At 40.4% G+C, this 20365-nt stretch overlaps 1 protein-coding gene across 2 annotated transcripts in view; it reads right to left on the bottom strand.

Annotated features, from left to right (window-relative positions):
* Nucleotides 1–20365, bottom strand: part of stx18 (syntaxin 18) — a 134444-nt gene that overhangs the window by 5830 nt on the left and 108249 nt on the right. For both annotated transcript variants that reach the window (XM_067994348.1, XM_067994347.1), the window contains 4 exons: nt 18499–18614; nt 10724–10809; nt 7901–7959; nt 1283–1352 (listed from right to left, as the gene is read on the bottom strand). In XM_067994348.1, coding sequence (XP_067850449.1) covers nt 1283–1352; nt 7901–7959; nt 10724–10809; nt 18499–18614 — 331 coding nt within the window. The remainder of the gene's footprint in view (nt 1–1282; nt 1353–7900; nt 7960–10723; nt 10810–18498; nt 18615–20365) is intronic.

The following is a 20365-nucleotide window of genomic DNA, read 5'->3' as shown; positions in this document are numbered from 1 at the left end:
TACAAAAGGATCCAGAGGGGCAATTTTTTCACTCAAAGGGTGGTGAGTGTCTGGAACGAGCTGCCAGAGGCAGTAGTAGAGGCGGGTACAATTTTGTCTTTTAAAAAGCATTTGGACAGTTACATGGGTAAGATGGGTATCGAGGGATATGGGCCAAGTGCAGGCAATTGGGACTAGCTTAGTGGTATAAACTGGGCGACATGGACATGTTGGGCCGAAGGGCCTGTTTCCATGTTGTAACTTCTATGATTCTATGATTCTATGATGTAACATTACAGCAGCCAGTAACAAAAAACAAAAAACTGCTGTACAGGGATGTGACAAACGTAACGTTAATGACAACTCATCTGGTATGGAAGTTACCTTAGTGCGGAAATATTTTCTGTCCTCAGAGATATAAAACACTATTATTACTACTTAATTGATTATACAAACATTGTAAATACATATTTTCAGATGTGTTTCTGTGCATAAAAATGCACTGCAAACAGAACATCTCCATCAACAAGTATTTAAGAACCAAGTGTTTTACGGGTTTAACAAAATTTGGAACTGAGCAAAACTATTGTAAAGCAAATTCCAATATACATATTCCTAAAAATGCTAAAAGGTATTTTATACTAAAATTGGCTGAAGCAGCATTTTAAACTGACAAGAAATGTAGTACTTAACATAGTGAATTTTATCAATGTTAGGTTGACAAATCTATGAATATAAAGGTATTAATGAACACCAGAATAAAGATACCTATTTAAAAAGTGCATTATATGAAAGAAGTCTGTGAGTAGTAATTATCTCCTAACATCAGGTCTCCATCATTCACAAGCCTAATTTAACGCAGCATCACTCTACGGCTTATTGTTCAGTAGACTACTAGTTGTCATTGTTTATGTGTTGCTGTATTTAATGGGAAAACTAAATAGCTCCAGCAGCAATTCACTCTTTAGAAGTCACGTTTTTTTCATTTTGGAAGGTGCAATTGTATTTATTTTCATGTTGAGCGAGAAAGTTAATCCAAAGACCCTCCAATTTCAGTACATTATAGGCAGTGCCTGGCAAATGGAAACACCCAATAGAAAAAACGCGTTGTACCAACAAACTTCTGAAGCTTCATTTGGTTCTTGGTATATTTAAATCAGTTCTGATCGGCTTTACTTAATGGGAATAGAATGAAAATGGCATGATTTAATTTGATCAGCACATTCAAATTGAGAGAACTCAACTGTGTTGTGCAGAATAAATTATTTTGGTATATTACATAACAGTATGAAAATTAACTCACCTGTTGCAACACTTTGTCAGTGAAAATTTCCTGAAGTCTGGAGATTTCAACCACTTTTCCTTCAATTTGCCTGTTTATAAATAAAAATACTCTTTATTTTGGTCCAAATAAAAGACAGTAATGGGAAACTCGTTTTTCTTTTGTTTGATATAGGTTAAGGAGATAGCATTGTTAATATCAAATGAAAACAAGTGTAATAAACAGATAATGACAATTGGGCATCTTTAAAAAAAATCATAAAGCTGTCGATATTTTTGCATCAAGCCTCTTTTTTTTTTCTTTTCTTGGTGCTCATCAAGGTAAAGGATGTTAACTGGATTCTGGTGAAGTGTCACAACTGAAACGTTAAACTATCTTCCTCTTTCAAATAGTGATCAGCCCGCTGTGCCTTTTCTGCTTTTATTTCAGAATTTGCCGGTTTCCTTTTCTATCTCTGAAAAATGGAGGTTTGAGATTGAATACTTTATGCATTTCCAGCTTATGTTCAGGACTGGTATAGCATGGATTACATGCAGAGTAAACCTTCTAAAACTACACTACGAAAATGTGTCTCAGCCCTAACCTCAGAAGACTGCAGCAGTGTTTCATTTCCTTTTCCCATTCAAACCATCCTGTGGATTCTCGGAGTGCCAAATTAAGGCAAGTTTTCCTTTGAGGCCATATGTACTAGGAATTTAAAAAAAATTATTTGTTTCCATGGCCGGGCGATATTTGCAAAGCCACATTCATTGCCCATCTCTAGCTGCCCTCAGGTAGTGGTGGTGATGACTCGTCTCCTTGAACTGCTGCAGTCCTTTTTTTTGTTCGTTCATGGGATGTGGGCGTCGCTGGCAAGGCCAGCATTTATTGCCCATCCCTAATTGCCCTCGAGAAGGTGGTGGTGAGCCGTCTTCTTGAACCGCTGCAGTCCGTGTGGTGAAGGTTCTCCCACAGTGCTGTTAGGTAGGGAGTTCCAGGATTTTGACCCAGCGACGATGAAGGAACGGCGATATATTTCCAAGTCGGGATGTTGTGTGTCTTGGAGGGGAACGTACAGGTGGTGTTGTTCCCATGTGCCTGCTGCCCTTATCCTTCTAGGTGGTAGAGGTCGTGGGTTTGGGAGGTGCTGTCGAAGAAGCCTTGGCAAGTTGCTGCAGTGCATCCTGTGGATGGTACACTCTGCAGCCACAGTGCGCTGGTGATGAAGGGAGTGAATGTTTAGGGTGGTGGATGGGGTGCCAATCAAGCGGGCTGCTTTGTCCTGGATGGTGCTGAGCTTCTTGAGTGTTGTTGGAGCTGCACTCATCCAGGCAAGTGGAGAGTATTCCATCACACTCCTGACTTCTGCCTTGTAGATGGTTGAAAGGCTTTGTGGAGTCAGGAGGTGAGTCACTTGCCGCAGAATACCCAGCCTCTGACCTGCTCTTGTAGCCACAGTATTTATATGGCTGGTCCAGTTTAAGTTTCTGGTCAATGGTGACCCCCAGGATGTTGATGGTGGGGGATTCGGCGATGGTAATGCCGTTGAATGTCAAGGGGAGGTGGTTAGACTCTTTCTTGTTGGAGATGGTCATTGCCTGGCACTTGTCTGGCGCGAATGTTACTTGCCACTTATCAGCCCAAGCCTGGATGTTATCCAGGTCTTGTTGCATGCGGGCTTGGACTGCTTCATTATTTGAGGGGTTGCGAATGGAACTGAACACTGTGCAATCATCAGCGAACATCCCCATTTCTGACCTTATGATGGAGGGAAGATCATTGATGAAGCAGCTGAAGATAGTTGGGCCTAGGAAACTGCCCTGAGGAACTCCTGCAGCAATGTCCTGGGGCTGAGATGATTGGCCTCCAACAATCACTACCATCTTCCTTTATGCTAGGTATGACTCCAGCCACTGGAGAGTTTTCCCCCCGATTCCCATTGACTTCAATTTTACTAGGGCTCCTTGGTGCCACATTCAGTCAAATGCTGCCTTGATGTTAAGGGCAGTCACTCTCACCTCACCTCTGGAATTCAGCTCTTTTGTCCATGTTTGGACCAAGGCTGTAATGAGGTCTGGAGCAGAGTGGTCCTGGCGGTACCCAAACTGAGCATCGGTGAGCAGGTTATTGGCGAGTAAGTGCTGCTTGATAGCACTGTCGACGACACCTTCCATCATCTTGCTGATGATTGAGAGTAGACTGATGGGGTGATAGTTGGCCGGATTGGATTTGTCCTGCTTTTTGTGGACAGGATATACCTGTGCAATTTCCCCACATGGTCAGGTAGATGCCAGTGTTGTAGCTGTATTGGAACAGCTTGGCTAGAGGCGCAGCTAGTTCTGGAGCACAATTCTTCAGCACTACAGCTGGGATGTTGTCGGGGCCCATAGCCTTTGCTGTATCCAGTGCACTCAGCCGTTTCTTGATATCACGTGGAGTGAATCGAATTGGCTGAAGACTGGCTTCTGTGATGGTGGGGATATCAGGAGGAGGCCGAGATGGATCGTCCACTCGGCACTTCTGGCTGAAGATGGTTGCAAACTCTTGTCCTTGTGACGATGGTTCTCCAATAATAGTATTAGATAGGATTTCGAGGATTAATTGAGATTGTTCAAACTCATTTCACATGAGGAGAATTTCATTCCATCTGTCTGGGCTAGAATCAAACCTATGTTCCCAGAGGTGACAGAACAGAATGCTCTACTACACCAGTTACTTTCCTGAAGCTAAGACCTATCGATACTGCAAGTCTCTCCTACCCACATTCCCAAACCTCTAGTTCTGAAGGAATGTTGATGTGCTCTTAATTAGTTGGTGTTTTGCTTCTGTGAGGTCTATTTTATGGATGTTAATAATTCTGATTTTTACTAATATATTGGTACTGTATGGACTATCCAGAGTCAGCACAGCAACATACAACCTGACCAAATAGCTTTAAATTCTGAAGCTCACATGTAATGTACTGGCAACAAAAATCTAGAACTGAAAAACAAACATCATAAACAAAGCTTCAGACCAGATCTAAATGCAAGGTCTCAAAAATAATCACTTGCAAGCTGTACAAAAATGTTGCCAGTTTATTCACACCAAGACTTCCAGCCCAACACATGGCACAAAACCTTTTATCCTAGATTATATTATGCCACCTCTAACCTCTGAACAGTGCCTAAATTTGAAACAGCTGCTTTCTTATATTTTTCGCTCTACCTTTTTTTTTTAAAAGTAAATAACTAAAATAGCTCTCTGTAAGAAGGCACAAGAGACAAAGAAAATTGGAAATGTTCTAAAGCACTACTGGCTACCTTGAACACAGGAAAATATGAAATGGAAAAGGTCAAAGGCCATCAAGCCCACAGATTGAGTCTCATCTACAATATCAGGAACTCCATCCCACTTATTTATTCTCCTCAGGGAGGTAACTGAGCTTTTGCACGAACTATAGGAAAGCTCTGTGAAATTTCTCCTGGACCCCCAAGGTAATGTTGAAAATCTCTTGGTATTACACCAATATTAAAATATACGTTATTCAGCCCTGGCCAGTTTAATCCTGCAGGCACATCTATAGTCATTGTAGCACAGGATTCATTTTGTTTAGGATAGCATTTGATCATTGAATTCTATACATATATACATACACATACATACATACACACACATATATAAAAATATAAATAAAATTTTAATCTTCAGCAGATATTGATCCAGGTGTTTGTTAATGAAACTGGTGAACAGAAGTGTCACTGCTTTTGCTAGGAGTGCACTTCAAAAGACCCACTACTCAGGGGAGATATTCTTCTAATCTCTGGTCTCACTTGAAACATATTCATTTATGCACTTATGTTCTCTAGTGCTTCAGTGGGGAATAAATTCGTAAAACGGGGCAAAATAGTCAGTGCGTCCCGATGGTGCGCTTGTTCACATGGGCTTGGGGACCACGATGCAACTAATCACCATGCCCACATAGCATGAAGTAAGTGAGTTGCCAGCACCACTCGAGTTCTTCATTGGCAGTTTATCTAACAGGGCGGCAGGAGTTCGTGCGTCACTGGCATCAGTTAAAGGCAGCCAGCACATCTTAAAAGGGGAGATGCGCTATGGCTACAATCAGCTGCATTCTAAACACCACTGAAATGGCAGACGGGAGCTTCCCGCTTTTCAGGTGCAGCTTTGGAGGTGCTGGTGGAAGAGGTTGGCAGTAGGAGGGACCTGATCTTTCCACCCAGCGGCAAGAAGATATCCAAGCTAGCTTCCCGGCAACAACAGGTGAGGTTGCAGAGCAGGTCAGCGCCAGAAGCATTGCTCCAAACGACCTGGCTGCAATGCAGAAAAAAATTCAATGACCTGATAAGTGCTTTTAAGGTGAAACCCCTAACTCATATCTCTTATGTCTCTGCAGTCTCTGCTTAGCCTTGCCGCTAACTGCTACACCTAGTTCCTCTCTCCCCTTTCAGGTTCTGAAACTCTAGAGGGCACAACAGGACCGGAGGATGAGGAGGACATCGCTCCAGAAAATCCAGTGTCACTCATTTACCCAAGCAAACACCAGCTCAGAGACTGACAGCCACGTAATTTGGAGGCTAGAGTAGTGAAGTCTGCACTGGGAAATACACCGAGCACAAGTGCGCAGGAGCAAGGGTAGGTGGATAGGACGGCCCAGGAAGCATGTCACCGGAGGGCGACCTCACATTCTAGCCCTGATGCAGAGGGCAAAGATGAAGACCTCAAAGACCTAGCCTATAGAAGAGAACTGTTGGCTATAAAGCACAAACTTCTAAGTGCACAGGGCAGCCTGCCAGCGAGCTTCTGCACAATGGCAGAGCATGGAGGAGTCCAACTCCAACTTGTGCAGGTTCTTCACGTACAGCATCCAGACTACGCAGTCAACCACGGAGTGAGTGGTCAGCACGTTGAACATTGCATTGGGATCCACAATGATGGAGCTTCTGGTGGCAGCTCTGACAGCTTCAATGGAAGCTCAGACTGCTACTATCTTAGCTCTGGGCTCGAATGTGTCCTCTGGCTTGCAAAGCATGAAGGACAGCATTGGTAGGGGCTTTGGGAGCGTCTCATCACTTCGACACTCTTTTCTTATGCAGAGCAGCAGGCGTGCGTAAGTGCAACCCAACCCCATGAGAGTGGCATTGGCTCCATGGAAGAGGCAGATGCTGTCCTCACTCAGGATGGCAGCACGCCTGCTCCCCTGCCACATTCTCAACCAGTGCCTGTTGGTGCCTGACAGCCAGCTGGGCCTGACTGCCCCGGCTGCCGCCGAGATACCATAGTCTGCAGCTGTGCCCTCTATGGCCAGAGCTCCTTGAGGTCGCCCACCACGGCCATCTCAGGAGTGCTCAATAGAAGGTCAGCAGACTTCCACCTCCCTTGCTGTAACCATTGGGATGCACAAGGGTGATTTTTAATCATCTATGAAGTGTGATGAAGTATCTTGGTATAATAAACATTTTTTTCTTGAATTGCTTTTGGTCTTGTTATTCTTTGTCATGTAACGACAACACCCATGAAGTTGCACTGTATGGGGACACTAAAATGGTAGTTGTGAAGACTGGGTTAGGTGGATGGCGGGACTGTTGGTGCATTGGGTGGGGGGGGGGGGGGGGGAGGGAACGTTCATGAGAATCTCTCATCAATGGTTTGCTGCCAGAGAACACATAAGAAATAGGAGCAGGAGTAGGCCACATGGCCCCTTCGAGCCTGCTCTGCCATTCAATCAGATCATGGCTGATCTTCGATCTCAACTCCACTTTCCTGTCCGATCCCCATATCTTGATTCCCCTAGAGTCCAAAAATCTATCGATCTTAGCCTTGAATATACTCAACAACTCGCCATCCACAGCTCTCTCGGGTAGAGAATTCCAAAGATTCACAACTCTCTGAATGAAGAAATTGCTCCTCATCTCAGTCCTAAATGGCCGACCCCTTATCCTGCGACTATACCCCTAGTTCTAGACTGACCAGCCAGGGGAAACGACCTCTCAGCATCTACCCTGTCAAGCCCCCTCAGAATCTTATATGTTTCAATGAGATCACCTCTCATTCTTCTAAACTCCAGAGAGTAAAGGCCCATTCTACTCAAGAGCTCTGGCGGCACTACTTGATCTTCCTCTGCAGCCTGAGCTTCCTGATCCCCCTTCTTTCTATTCCTTCTTAACTTCCTCCTCCTCTTGTGGCTTCAACCCTGGCCTCCTTTCCAAGGTGAAATTGTGCAGCTTACACTTCTCTGCATTAAATTTCATGAGTCACTGCTTTTAGGAAAGGAGAGAAAACATTGGGGAAAATAATGTAAACGTGAGTATGCTAACTGGATGTCCACCTAGAAAACCACTGAATTAGTACAGATGGTAAAATTAGTATAGATCGTGAATTGTAACAAATGTGTACCAGAGGACATTTTGAAAATAGAAAAAAATAAGACAGGGAGGAGTGTATGTTTACTTGTGCTATAATTCAACCTCAGAAGGAAAGGGATTCATAAATCTAGGGAAACATTCGTCTGTGTGTCAGAGTACTTAAACATTTTCCTCCACCTGCAATAATTTTTATAAACCATTGACAGAGCATTAATTATATTAAAGTCTGCATTAGGTCTGAATTATTTTCTTTACATGCTTTTCTGTCAAGAGAGTTACATTATTATAAAATTACCTCACTTCATCCACCAGGCTATTCATCTCACTGACAAGGCGCTGGTTTTCCTGTTCAAACTGCCAGGAATAAAGCACAGTATTAATTAATCATGCAAAATATAAAACATATGAATATTCATAACAAGATTACACTTTTCAGGTTCATTTATAATCCCTACCAGCTTCAAATAAAAAAAGAAAACAAATAAATCAATTTGTGAGTATAGAGAGCTTTCACAGACAAAAAGATTCCTTTTTTGTTGCAATGCTCACTACCAGTCCCTTTCATTCATGCGTAATAAGCTTTCAGCATATACAACAAATCAGGAAACTGAGATCGGTGATGCACAAGTATTTGAAGAGTCAGTATGAATCTAAATGTCCCCACAATGACTGATCTCTTCCCTCCCCTTCCAAATAGTTCATTTATTAAAACTTACATGTGAATAAAGGTTATGTGTACTTAGAGGAAAATGAGAATGTACTCAAGCCTGGGGCACATTCAGAATGCACAAATCACCAAGTTCAAGTGGATTGACAGCTAAATGTTAGACTCGGTGTGCAGAAAAATGAATGCAATACTTTATTGGAACTTTCTACCACTCTCAAACCACTAGTGTGCTCTCCATCTTTCTGCAGCATGCTACATCTTCTATTAGTGTAACCAGTTCAATTCATAACTTTAATCCAATTTTACTTATCGATGCAGAAAATAAATTTCTTGCTAAAATACAAAAGTACTTTATATTAAAAGGATTTAATAAACTGCCCACACAACTGAAAAAAATAGCAGAATGTATTGTGTGTACAGGGTACAAAAATGCATTCAGTAGGCTAGCTACACTTTGCATTAGAAACCAATAAATTTAAAGCAATATTTAACGTTCACAATTGCAATAGTATGGGACTTAGTTCAGTCCTCTTTTCGTGTTATTTAGAGGTTCATACAGCGATGTCCCTAGATGATGCTATAACAAAAAGGTCCCCTGGAACTTAAATTGGGAAATTAAAAATAATTCAAGCCAGTAAGATGGGCATGTAAAATTTGTGCAGCACTTCCCTAAAGGCTACATTCTCTGAATGGAGTTCTGATTAATAAAACGAAATCATAATCCTCAGATAAGAGTGAAACAAACAAATTAACGAAATCAAGTTTCAGCTCATTATTCCATCTTTCAAAATCATTCCAGTTGCTCCCCATGGAATATCTTGGCTTCATCCTCCAAGATACAGAATGCTTGGATTAATTTCAAAATTATATACATGTGGTTTTGAAAATGATCTGCTGGTTTCTAAAGTATGTCATACCCACAGTTGCACTTAGGATTGCCAACCCTGGTTGGACACATTCCTGCAGCTTTCATCACATGATGTCGCGCCTCCAATCGCGCCCCCCCTCCCCCGATTGGTCACCCAACATGTCCATCCATGGACGTACCGCCTTCCCACGCCAATTGGAAAGTGAACAGCCTTTGCTCAGTAGTAGCGCTCTTGCCTGTGAGTCAGAAGGTCATGGATTCAAGCCCCACTCTAAAAACTTGAGTACATAATGCTCATAATCGAGCTGACACCAGTGCAACACTGAGGGAATGCTGCACTGTTGGAGGTGCTGACTTCCAGATGAGACATTAAATTGAGGTACCGTTTGCCCTCTCAGATAAAATTATGCACGATTCAAAGAAGAGCAGGTGAGTTCTCCTGGTGTCCTGGCCAATATTTATACCTCAATCAACATCACGAAGCAGATTATTTGGTCTTTTATCTCACCGCTTTTCTTAGGACCTTGCTGTGTGCAAATTGGCTGCTGTGTTTCCCTATATTACAACAGTGACTACACTTCAAAAGTACTTTTGGCTGCGAAGTGCTTTTGGATGTCCTAAGGTCGTGAAAGCTGTTACATAAATGCAAGTTCTTTCTTTTATTATTTCACCTGTTAAGACTGCCAAAGTGTACTTTGTTTCTTTTTATTTTAGTATTTGGAGTCCTTGCCCAGGGGATTTATTGCTGAATACAATACTAATAGACTTCTAAAGTTACTGAAAGTCTATTGACTACCCGGGAAGGAATCTTCATTATAACATGTGCTCATCACTGTACCTTACCGTACACAAATTCATTCATTACTTTTGTGTCATTTGTGACATTAATTGCGATGATACAAATCCATCCTAGAGTGCTGACCACTAGAATTATTAGCATTACTTACAATTAAAACATAGCAAAAAAAATAAACGAGCATATATCTGTACCTTTTTTAAAAAATGCAACATCTTGTCAATGTACATAGTGTAGATAAATGATGAATCTGCCCTCTATTGTTTTCCACTGTCCAATGTTAGATTCCACACTGTAGCTATGGGATTCCTTGATTGACATTGAACCTCAAACCTTCACACGGTAATAGGTTAATGCTTTCATCCCAACTTGGTGGGGGGGGGGGGGAAGGTGGGGCCTTGCCTTTAGCTGTGTGTGCCTTAAGAAGGCAGCAAGAGACCCCAATCAACTGCAAGAACACAAACATAACACAATAAAAAAAAAGTACGATAGCTCAGAAAAACAAAGGGTCAGCTGAGAGGATATGTGAAGGTTAAACTTCTTTGAACGAATGAGAATCGTAAATCAGTGGTAATGCTCCTCATTTGACCAGTCACTGAAATACAGAAAAGTTAGCATGATACAATTTACTACCTGCTGCCTATAAAACCATCTGGCATCTTTCTGGGATCTGAGACTGGCCAAAATAATTCTAGAATAAGTATTTGATGAACAAGTTAATATAACCACCATCCATGAACTTAGTTAAGATATATTAGCATTACTTATACTGAAGAACGGAATTTACCATTTGAATTTCTTCCGGTGAAAGCTCATCATCTTTTGCATCCTCCCAAAGACCCAAATTATCCTGTCCCTCTGGAAAGCTTTTATCTGTGAGGAAAGAAAACACACTAAAATTTTTCTAACAGGCATTTTACTTAAAAGTATTTCTAAGGGGCGTTTTCTGAAGCAAATTCAAAATTCACTTTAGCAAAACTTTTCTAGACTTAACTTCAATTGTTCACATTTAACAAAATCAGAAATGTCAGCAACTGGTGACATTCCAACACCATGCCCTTAATTTACTTACACCCATGCTGGGCAAGCATTAGTACAATTCCTACAATCATACCTTTAAAGGAGTAATCTGAAATAAAGCCAAATCCACAAATATTTGATTGAAAAATACAACTGTAGCTAGCTTTGTGAGCAAGACCGCCATCTGCTCAGCATTTCCTAACCCTAGATACAAAAGCAACATATTTGTCACCTTTGGTTCCTAGTTCTTCATTAGAATATAAAGCATGGAATGAGAGTTGGTCACTTGGCATATAAAGCTTCACAGACATATACAATCAGTCCATTATAGACTTTATGCAATCCATTTCAAGGATGTCAAGGCCTTGGAGAGGGTGCAGAAGAGATTTACTAGAATAGTACCAGGTATGAGGGACTTCAGTTATGTGGAGAGACTAGAGAAGCTGGGATTGTTTTCCTTAGAGCAGAGAAGGTTAAAGGGAGATTTAAAAGAGGTGTTCAAAATTATGACGGGGTTTCAGGTTACAGACTCTCCATAACCAATGAGATTAAAGGATTGAGAAATAAACAAAGGAAGGACCAAGAAGGAGGGTGAATTAGAGTGGGTGAATTCAATGTCAAATCAGGTGCAGAAAGAGAAATAAAGGGAGAGGGAAATAAAGATTGGACTAAGAGAGAGAGAGGAAAAAAAGACACAATGAAAAAGTAAGAAAAGAAAATTTAAAATTTGACATTTTTAAAATCTCCAACAACTCATTACCTGAAGAAATGAGACGCCACATTTATAATTGTTTACTTTCTGGAGAGTGGTTGATTGGCAATCATTAACAATTATCACGTTGTTAAAAGGGTACTTACACTATTAATTACTAGACAACGTTCTGTGGCCAGTTTAATGGGCAATTAATGTGCAAATGCTGCAACTTCATGAAAATCACATGGTCAATGTCACAGATGCCATTTTCGCGAAGCTAACGGTGGAGTGGCACAAATCGGCCAGCAACTTGAGGCAATTTGTAATTCATGGGGTATCTCACTCGCTACAAGTTGCTGGCCGATTTGCACCATTAATAACGGCATGCATTTTTCAGATGCTGTTATCTTTTCAGCAAAATCTAGCCCTAGATTGTTACCCTTGTACGCCATGCCCCTATTTATAAACCCCCAAATTCTATTGGCTATTTTATGGCTTTATCTAGCTGCACTCGTGCTTTCAAGGAATAATGTATTTGAACCCCATGGTTTCTCTGTTCACCCAGATCTTTCAGTGTATGCCATCAAGGCCTGGTGACTTGATAATAGTGTATTCCATGCTAGAGTTTATGCACCAGGATATAGAAAAGATGCAACGTGGCTGTTATAAAAATAGCAGTGGAGCATAGTCAGACACCAAATTTATGTCAAAAACAATTATTCCAGTTGCACCGCAACCTTCTATGTAAATCCAAAATGTTCACAGAATTCCTAAAGCGAATCTTCACATACTGCTTCCATTGGCAGACGAACACTTCCAGACAATAATGTTGTCTGGATCTTTTTTCTTTAAGAGAGTTAACATTCACTTGCTGAACCTTGGTTGCTGCAGCATGCATTAGGTTACAAGAAGTCTGACTTGTCCATTGGATACCCTATAATCACAGTCCAATAGCTGTCAGTAACCAACATGGTCAATGTCACAGGATACCTGACTTGGTACAAGTGTCTCTGCTGTACATTGTGATCATGACAATTATTTTAAAAACAAAAAAAAAGGTCATGCCTTCACCTATATTTTACATTCCCTGAACATGGAAGTTCAACTTATGCACAAGATTGTTCATTTTCAAACTGACAGGAATGTTTCAGTTTTAATATTTTAAATTGAAGGCCAAAGACAATACAGGATGGGGGGATTGAACATTATATTTTCAAGAAGAAAAATTCAATGTTACACATTTTTTTGATGTGGAGATGCCGGTGATGGACTGGGGTTGACAATTGTAAACAATTTTACAATTTTGCTGGACTATAACTTGGTGTTGTAAAATTGTTTACACATTTTTTTGCAATTATTCACTGCCTTTTATTGATTAAATGGCTTATTAAAGTACTTCACTAGGTTTTTTTATTTTAAAAAAAATCAACATTTTGATTTAAGCTAATGAGTTTCCTGAAAGCAAATGAGCGCAGACGTTACAGCTCACACCAGATGGTACGGGGAGATTTTCCTGAGTTTACACCCAGGAAGGAAAATTGGGTGGGTTCCTTAGCAGGCGTGCATTCTAACCTGCCCGATTTTCTGATATTTGCTGTGCCCAGGCGATCTAGAGTGCTTAGCAAAGACTCAGGATAATCTCTCTCCACTGCTATTTCCATGTGAAATTGAGACTCTGCACAAAAAAAAAATCACAAGTTTTCTGGAAATCTCATGATTTATGAAAATGCACAGATTTGCCAAACAACAAGAATGATCAGAAATGACTTTAAAACCTGGGACTGCAACATGGAAAAACCTAAAAAACAAAACCTCTTTACTTTTGAGAATTTATAGGGTAGGTAATGGAGGTTAAATCATTATTGCTTGAAAAATCAAATCACACAACATTCTGAAAAAGCAAAGTCAAGGGGAGGACAGTCCATGTATGATTTTTGTATCATGGACCTCTCCATCAAACTCCCCTCCCCACCCATAGTGTCCTTATAGTATGGAACCAGAGAACACATTTATACGGTCTGGCACTGGCAGTTACAGTATTGGTTCCAGGCAAGCCGACCCTAGTTTATGCTGCCTGGCTCCCATGTTGAGTTCTCTTGTCCAGGAGACAGCTCTGCTCCTGCAACAACAAAAACTTACATTTATACAGCATCTTTAACACAGTAAAACGCCCCAAAGCATTTCACAGGAGTGTTATCAGGCAACAATTGTCACCGAGCCAAAGAAGGAGACATTAGGACAGGTGACCAAAAGTTAGGTTTTAAGGAGGGTTTTAAAGGAGGCGAGATTTATGGAGGGAATTCCAGAGCTAGGGACTAGATAGCTGAAGGCACGGTCGCCAATGGTGGGATGAAAGAAATGCGGGATGGACAAGTGGCCATCATATCACAGAGTTCTCAGAGGGTCGTAGGGCTTGAGGAGGTTACAGAGATAGGGAGGGGCGAGGCCTTGGCGGGATCTGAACGCAAGGATGAGAATTTTAAAATGGAGCAATGTAGTCAGCAAGTACGGGGATGATGGGTGAACAGGACTTGGTGCAGGTTAGAATACGGGCATGACAGTTTTGTATGAGCTGAAGTTTATGGAGAGTTATGCATGCTTACATGCACTTGCAGAGCTCTCCACCCAATGGTCAAAATTCAAATGTTTAGAGAGCAGGGCAGGGGCATTCCATTTAAACTTACCCGGGGTTGATTTAAAAAAAGTGTTCAGAGGTCCAAATTCATATTATGGGCTAGGATACTGAACTCAGCTCTATCTTGGAGAAACAATTTTTGTATCAATATGAATGGGCAAAAATTTCTGGCTACATTGTGATTGGCCATTGATCGTCTCACATCACTTCTCTCCCAAATCAGTTCATGTCCAATTCTAGCGATATGGCAACTTTAGTGCCACTGTAAAGTGGAAACTGCTTCACAGTGATGCTAAAATTGCAGTATAAATGCACCCCAAGGTCTTTCTCCTACCTCTCCTGGAAAAAAATTCAAGTAATACTATTAATATTTTTATATTCCTCATTTTATAATGGAAGTACAATGCATGATTACACAAAACAGATTTAGATGCAGCCAAAGGTGCAAAACTACATTGCACGCTAATCTGCAAGATATCTTTGTGCAAAAGACATCAAGAACTAGCTATACAAAAGAAATTACATCAAAACGAACACTTTGTCATCTTGTTGGAAGGAGAATGGTTAGGAGAAAATTGGTTAGTGAGTATTAATTAAACAGAACAGATTTAGGTTATGTTGACAGCAAAAGTCACAATTTGGACAACAAAATGCCAGTGTAAACCTTTCTCCAAAGAGAAAAGATGTAAGAATTGGCCGTTGAATGTTTTATGGGAAATTAAAGGCGCAGTAAAATTTGATTGTTTGAAATCAACAAATACAAAAATAATTAAAGCCACGCATACCTCTTGTGGTTAGATGAAGAAAGGACATAAGAGGACGAGCAGTGAAAATGAGTGAAGATGACCAAATAATGCACAAATGACAAGGTCAGGAGAAGAATTATAAAAGGATTCCTCATAAATAGATCAGACTAACCTTCTTCACAGTTCACACCTTCTAGTGAAAAATTGTGTTTGTAGTGAATGTTATGCCTCGTGAATATATGTTAATTATCTTCATCATTTGTTAAATATCATGTTTATTTCCTTTCGTATTGGGTATTTTCTGCTTCTGTTAGGCACCATATTGCAGAAAACCCTTTTCTCTCCAAAACTGTTTTGCTGAACAATTTGTCAAAAAATCTACCCAATCAGATTGCAACAACTTACATTTATAAAGCGCCTTTAACGCAGAAAAACATCCCAAGGCATCGCACGGAAGCGTAATCAGACAAAAATTGACACCGAGCCAAAGGAGATTTTAGGAGGGGTGACTAAAAGCTTGGTCAAAGAGATAGATTTTAAGAAGGGTCTTAAAAGGAGGAGAGAGAGGTGCAGAGGTTTAAGGAGGGAATTCCAGATCTTAGGACAACAAAAGAGTTAAAAGCACGACCACCAATGGTGGGGCAAAGGGAATGGAGGATGAGTAAGAGAATAGAGTTGAAGGAAACACAGAGTTCTCAGAGGGTTGTAGGGCTAGAGGAGGTTACAGAGATAGGGATGGGCAAGGCTATGAATGGATTTGAGTATGAGGATGAGAATTTTAAACTGGAGGCTTTGGGGGACTACACTGGGAGCCAATGTAGGTCAGCAAGCATAGGGGTGATGGGTGAGCAGGACTTGGTGCAGGTTACGATGAGTTTTGTATGAGCTGAAGTTTATGGAAGGTGAAGGATGGGATGCTGGCCAGGAGACCATAGTCGAGTCTGGAAATGATAAATGCATGGATAAGGATTTAGACAACTGATGGGCAGAGGTCGTGTGGAGATGTTTGGAGGTGGAAGCAGTGGTCTTTGTGATGGGAGAGGATATGGGGTTGGAAGCTCAGCTTAGGATGCCGAGGGTGCGTTTGTTTTAGCCTGAGACAGTGGTCAGGGAGGGGGATGGAATCGGTGGCAAGGGTATGGAGTTTATGGCAGGAGCTGAAGACAATGGCTTTGGTCTTCCCAATGTTTAATTGGAGTAAACTGCAGCTCATCCAGGACTGGATGTCAGACAAGCAGGCTGACAACATGGAAACAGTGGAGGCATTGAGAGGTGGCGTTGAAAGGGAAACCGTATTTAAAATCCAAACTGTAATATCCATATTGCAGGTACTTCCATTTAATGGAAAACAAGAAATCTGTGATATCTTGAACAGGTTTATCATTGCAACCAACATCATTTTTTTTTATCCGGACCAAAATGGTGCGATTCTTTCAAAAGCAAAATACTGTGGATGCTGAGAATCTGAAATAAAAACAGAAAATGCTGGAGAAGCTCAGCAAGTCAGGCAGCATCTGTGAAGAAAGAAACAGAGTTAACGTTTCAGGTCGAAGACCTTTCGTCAGAAAGGTGAGATTCTTTGCTCTCTGGACTTGAGGACAGCCTCAAGCCCTGATGGTGTTCTTCGATCACTCAGAATATATGCTTCCAAGCAAACCCCTCTGCTTTTCTGACTCTTCAATCTGTCTTACTCCATCTTTTCTTACTAACATTTTGGGCCTAATTATCTCCTCTGACTTCAAATAGAACTTCCACATCTCCTTTGCTAAAGTTACCTTAAAGCTGCTCAGTTTTCTTTTTCTTGCTAAACACTTCTATTCACTCAACAACTCCTCAATCTCTACAAAGCCCAAGACCACCAGCACTTTAGCACTCTTCCATATCTCAGGATACTCTAACATCTCATACTTCTGGAGAGCTCCTTAACCGATAGGTGATTCTTCTCTCACTTCTAGCCTCCAAACACATTTTACCAAGACCACTATGGCCTATGCTCCTCTGAATTTTCTTTTTCTTCCTTTTAAGCTTCAAGTGCACCATCCCAAAAGCCATTCCTGCTCTGTACACAGTCACTGTTTTGAAGTAAAGTGTCATCAATCTCCTACTCTAACTAATTCTTTCAAATCTGTGAAATTTGTTATCTTCTTCAGCCTTTCCTTCCTCCTATAATATTCAATCTTTGAAAACCAAAATTTAGCATCATCGAATAACAACTTTCTGATTTACCTGGTTTCCTCTTTTCACTCTATCCAGTGCTGTTAGTCTTTGCTTCCTAAAAAAAAAATGAATACTACCTGATCATCTTGGACTATTGACTATACTTTCCCACCTGAAGTCTTGAACTGGTCCATCCTGAAACTTGTTTAGTTGGCTTAGATGGAGAATGTGATCAGATAGAATGCAATAAAATACTATTTTAATGAAACACAAGGTACCGAGATTGAATATTCTGCTTTCGGATCTAACTGGAATTAGCAACTGCTCTCACCGATGATCATGGAGTTACTGGATTCTTTAGTGTACAAGATTGATCCGTAAACTCTAACGCTGCTAATTAAACAGCAAACATATCTGAAATCAGTTTTCTCTGATCCTATTTTATGTGATTGATGTCACGCTAGGTTGCCTTGAATTCCAGAATGCTATGTCAATTTAGTTGGATAAATTGGTGTGTATTGTTTTATTTTTCTCCGACGTGAATCATCAGTCCATGAGCAATGACATTCCATGAAGACGGCAAGACTCTGCCTATATATCAAGTGACTGAATTGCAGGAGGAAGTTTATTTTGCCAGAATTATCTACATTAGTTAATGTAAATTTGTGTACTTCAATATTTCCTCCAATTATCATGGTAGTTTCAAAAAGGGCAAAGATACTTAAGCAACATTCGCCTCATTCAAACAGAATAATCTGTACAATTCACACACATGGTTTTCCTTTCAGTATAAGTGCCCCCACAAATGTCACAAACCTGTTCCCAAAATTTAAATGGTAGGGAAGCTGATTCTGATTAACCTCAAATTGATTGTGTAAATGAGAGCTAAGTAGTACATGAATGTTATCTGTACCAGTGTAAAAACAGACTCCACGTTTTGTATAAATGGCAGTCATCTTTCAATTATTCATGAAAAAGTGGACAAATGGGCAACTATAGGATCTTTTCTCTAATAAAATTTGACACCGAGCCACATAAGCAGATATTAGGACAGGTGACCAAAAGCTTGGTCAAAGAGGTAGGATTTAAGGAGCGTCTTAAAAGGAGAGAAAGGTAGAGAGGCAGAGGGGTTTAGGGAGGAAATTCCAGAGCTTAGGGCCTAGGCAGCTGAAGGCAAGACTGCCAATGGTGGAGTGATGAAAATCGCGGTTGTGTAAAAGGCTAGAATTGGAGGAGCGCAGAGATCAGGCCTCTGCCTTCCTAGGATCACAAACAAACGCATGCAGTTCACAACATTTACTGTTACAAACCATTGCTTTCATCTTTTAGGACTAGTTCCTCTGAATTTTCAGGCTTGCTGGGAGGAATCCTTTCTGAAGAGGAAACTAATGTCTTGTTGCTACGGTGTTCGGGCTCAAGTCTTGACCTATGAAAAATAAATCTGTCAGAACAGTGTGCAACAACAGGTTAGGTTTTGTCATCCGTATATTTGCTGATTCACAAGATCATAACTTGAAGTTAAAATGGCTTCTGAAGATCAAACGGGAAAAGAATATTATGGTTTCCACAAATAGATTCAATTTATCTCATCTAATCATGCCACCTTTAATATTCCTATACTTCAGAAGCTATTTTCACTTCTTGTTATGAAGTTATGAATAAAATAAATGATATCTGAATTGCAATTATTAATGGTTGGTACAGCTCAGCCACAAGCTACCTTAGCAACCGAGCCATCTGTTCAATTGTTTGATTTAATTTTTTTCTTCTGTTCAAATTCCACTTCTGAATGTGTTACATTTCTTAGCCACTTTCAAATCCATTCCCTGCTTCAAATCATTTTTTTCACAGCCATGTCACTTCCATTTGCTCCCTAGATTACACATAAAATACTCATTTTCTTTCCGCCTCTCCTGAGTACACAATCCTCTTGCTTGTCTGAACATGTTGGTTGAGTTTGCTATACCAATGTTGCTTATATGGAGCTCAATATTTAGCAAAAACCAGATCTCAACTAAAAATACTGTGGAGATCTTGGGACTACTTTTGAAACATTGATTTTAGCATCTCATACATTACCGAAATTCACGCAAAACAAAAATATAAAAGTATCAATCAGGAACTATTAACATATTTTCTGTTTTTTTTTTAAAAACCATGTTAAAAAAACAGAAAATAGTCACAAAACAAGAGAGTGATTTTACAGTAATTACAAAAGCTCCTACACCAACCCACCATTAATTATTCACCCAAACGGTATGAACATGACCGTATAATGGTATTTCATATCAATTCTCAATATGGATCCAATCAGAACTGAACACTCATGGGCGTAATTACAACAGTTATATCTGCAGTGAAATTGGCCCAACTGTCAAAAGTATCGAGCTGCTATAAATCTAACTGCAGCACAATTTCTAATCAAAACATTATGACAAATTGATCTCAGTGGTGAATTTGCACAAAATTGCAAAAGAGGTATCATCAACGAGTTGGTCTTAAATTCTCAGCCATTTCTATTAAGGGGGGGGGGGTGGAATTTATTAGAAGTGCTCAAAATTATGAAAGAATTTCAGAGGGTATGTAGTGAAAAGTCATTCCCACTGGTCAGTGAATCAGTAACAGGAGATTAAAGTTAGGATTAGTACTGGAAGCATAAAGAGAGAGGTTAGAAGAATCACAACATTTACAGTTGAATTAGATAAACATGAAGAAAAGAGCAGGTTCTGGGGAATAAGGTTATACGGTAAATAAATTTTGGACTCATAAGTTTAGACATAGCAATGTTAAAGAAACATTCACTTGCTGCTCATGGAATAGTGAAAACTCAACAGGAGGGGGAAAAGAAACAAGTTAGACAGAAAGTGATGCATAGTTTCCATGACGCACTTTCATGGCACTTTTAATCAGCCTGATGGTTTACACTTGTAATAGCAGGTAGGAATGGGGTGGTTTCAATGCATTTCCTGACACCGTGATGCACATTGGATTCTGGAAGCATTCCCCTTTAATGCTGTAAATGACACAGCAGCATTATGTCAGAACATCACCTTGGATGGTTCTTTGTGAAAGCTGAAGTGGATTGTAATTTTGCAGTTCTATTGTATAATTTTCATGTTGAATTAACACTGCTGCAGACAGAAATTTAGACAATAATCACAGTATAACAAAGTGTGT

The sequence above is a fragment of the Heptranchias perlo genome, chromosome 1 (assembly GCF_035084215.1).
Source record: "Heptranchias perlo isolate sHepPer1 chromosome 1, sHepPer1.hap1, whole genome shotgun sequence".
Lineage (NCBI taxonomy): Eukaryota > Metazoa > Chordata > Chondrichthyes > Hexanchiformes > Hexanchidae > Heptranchias > Heptranchias perlo.
This window is presented reverse-complemented; position numbering and strand designations above follow the sequence as displayed.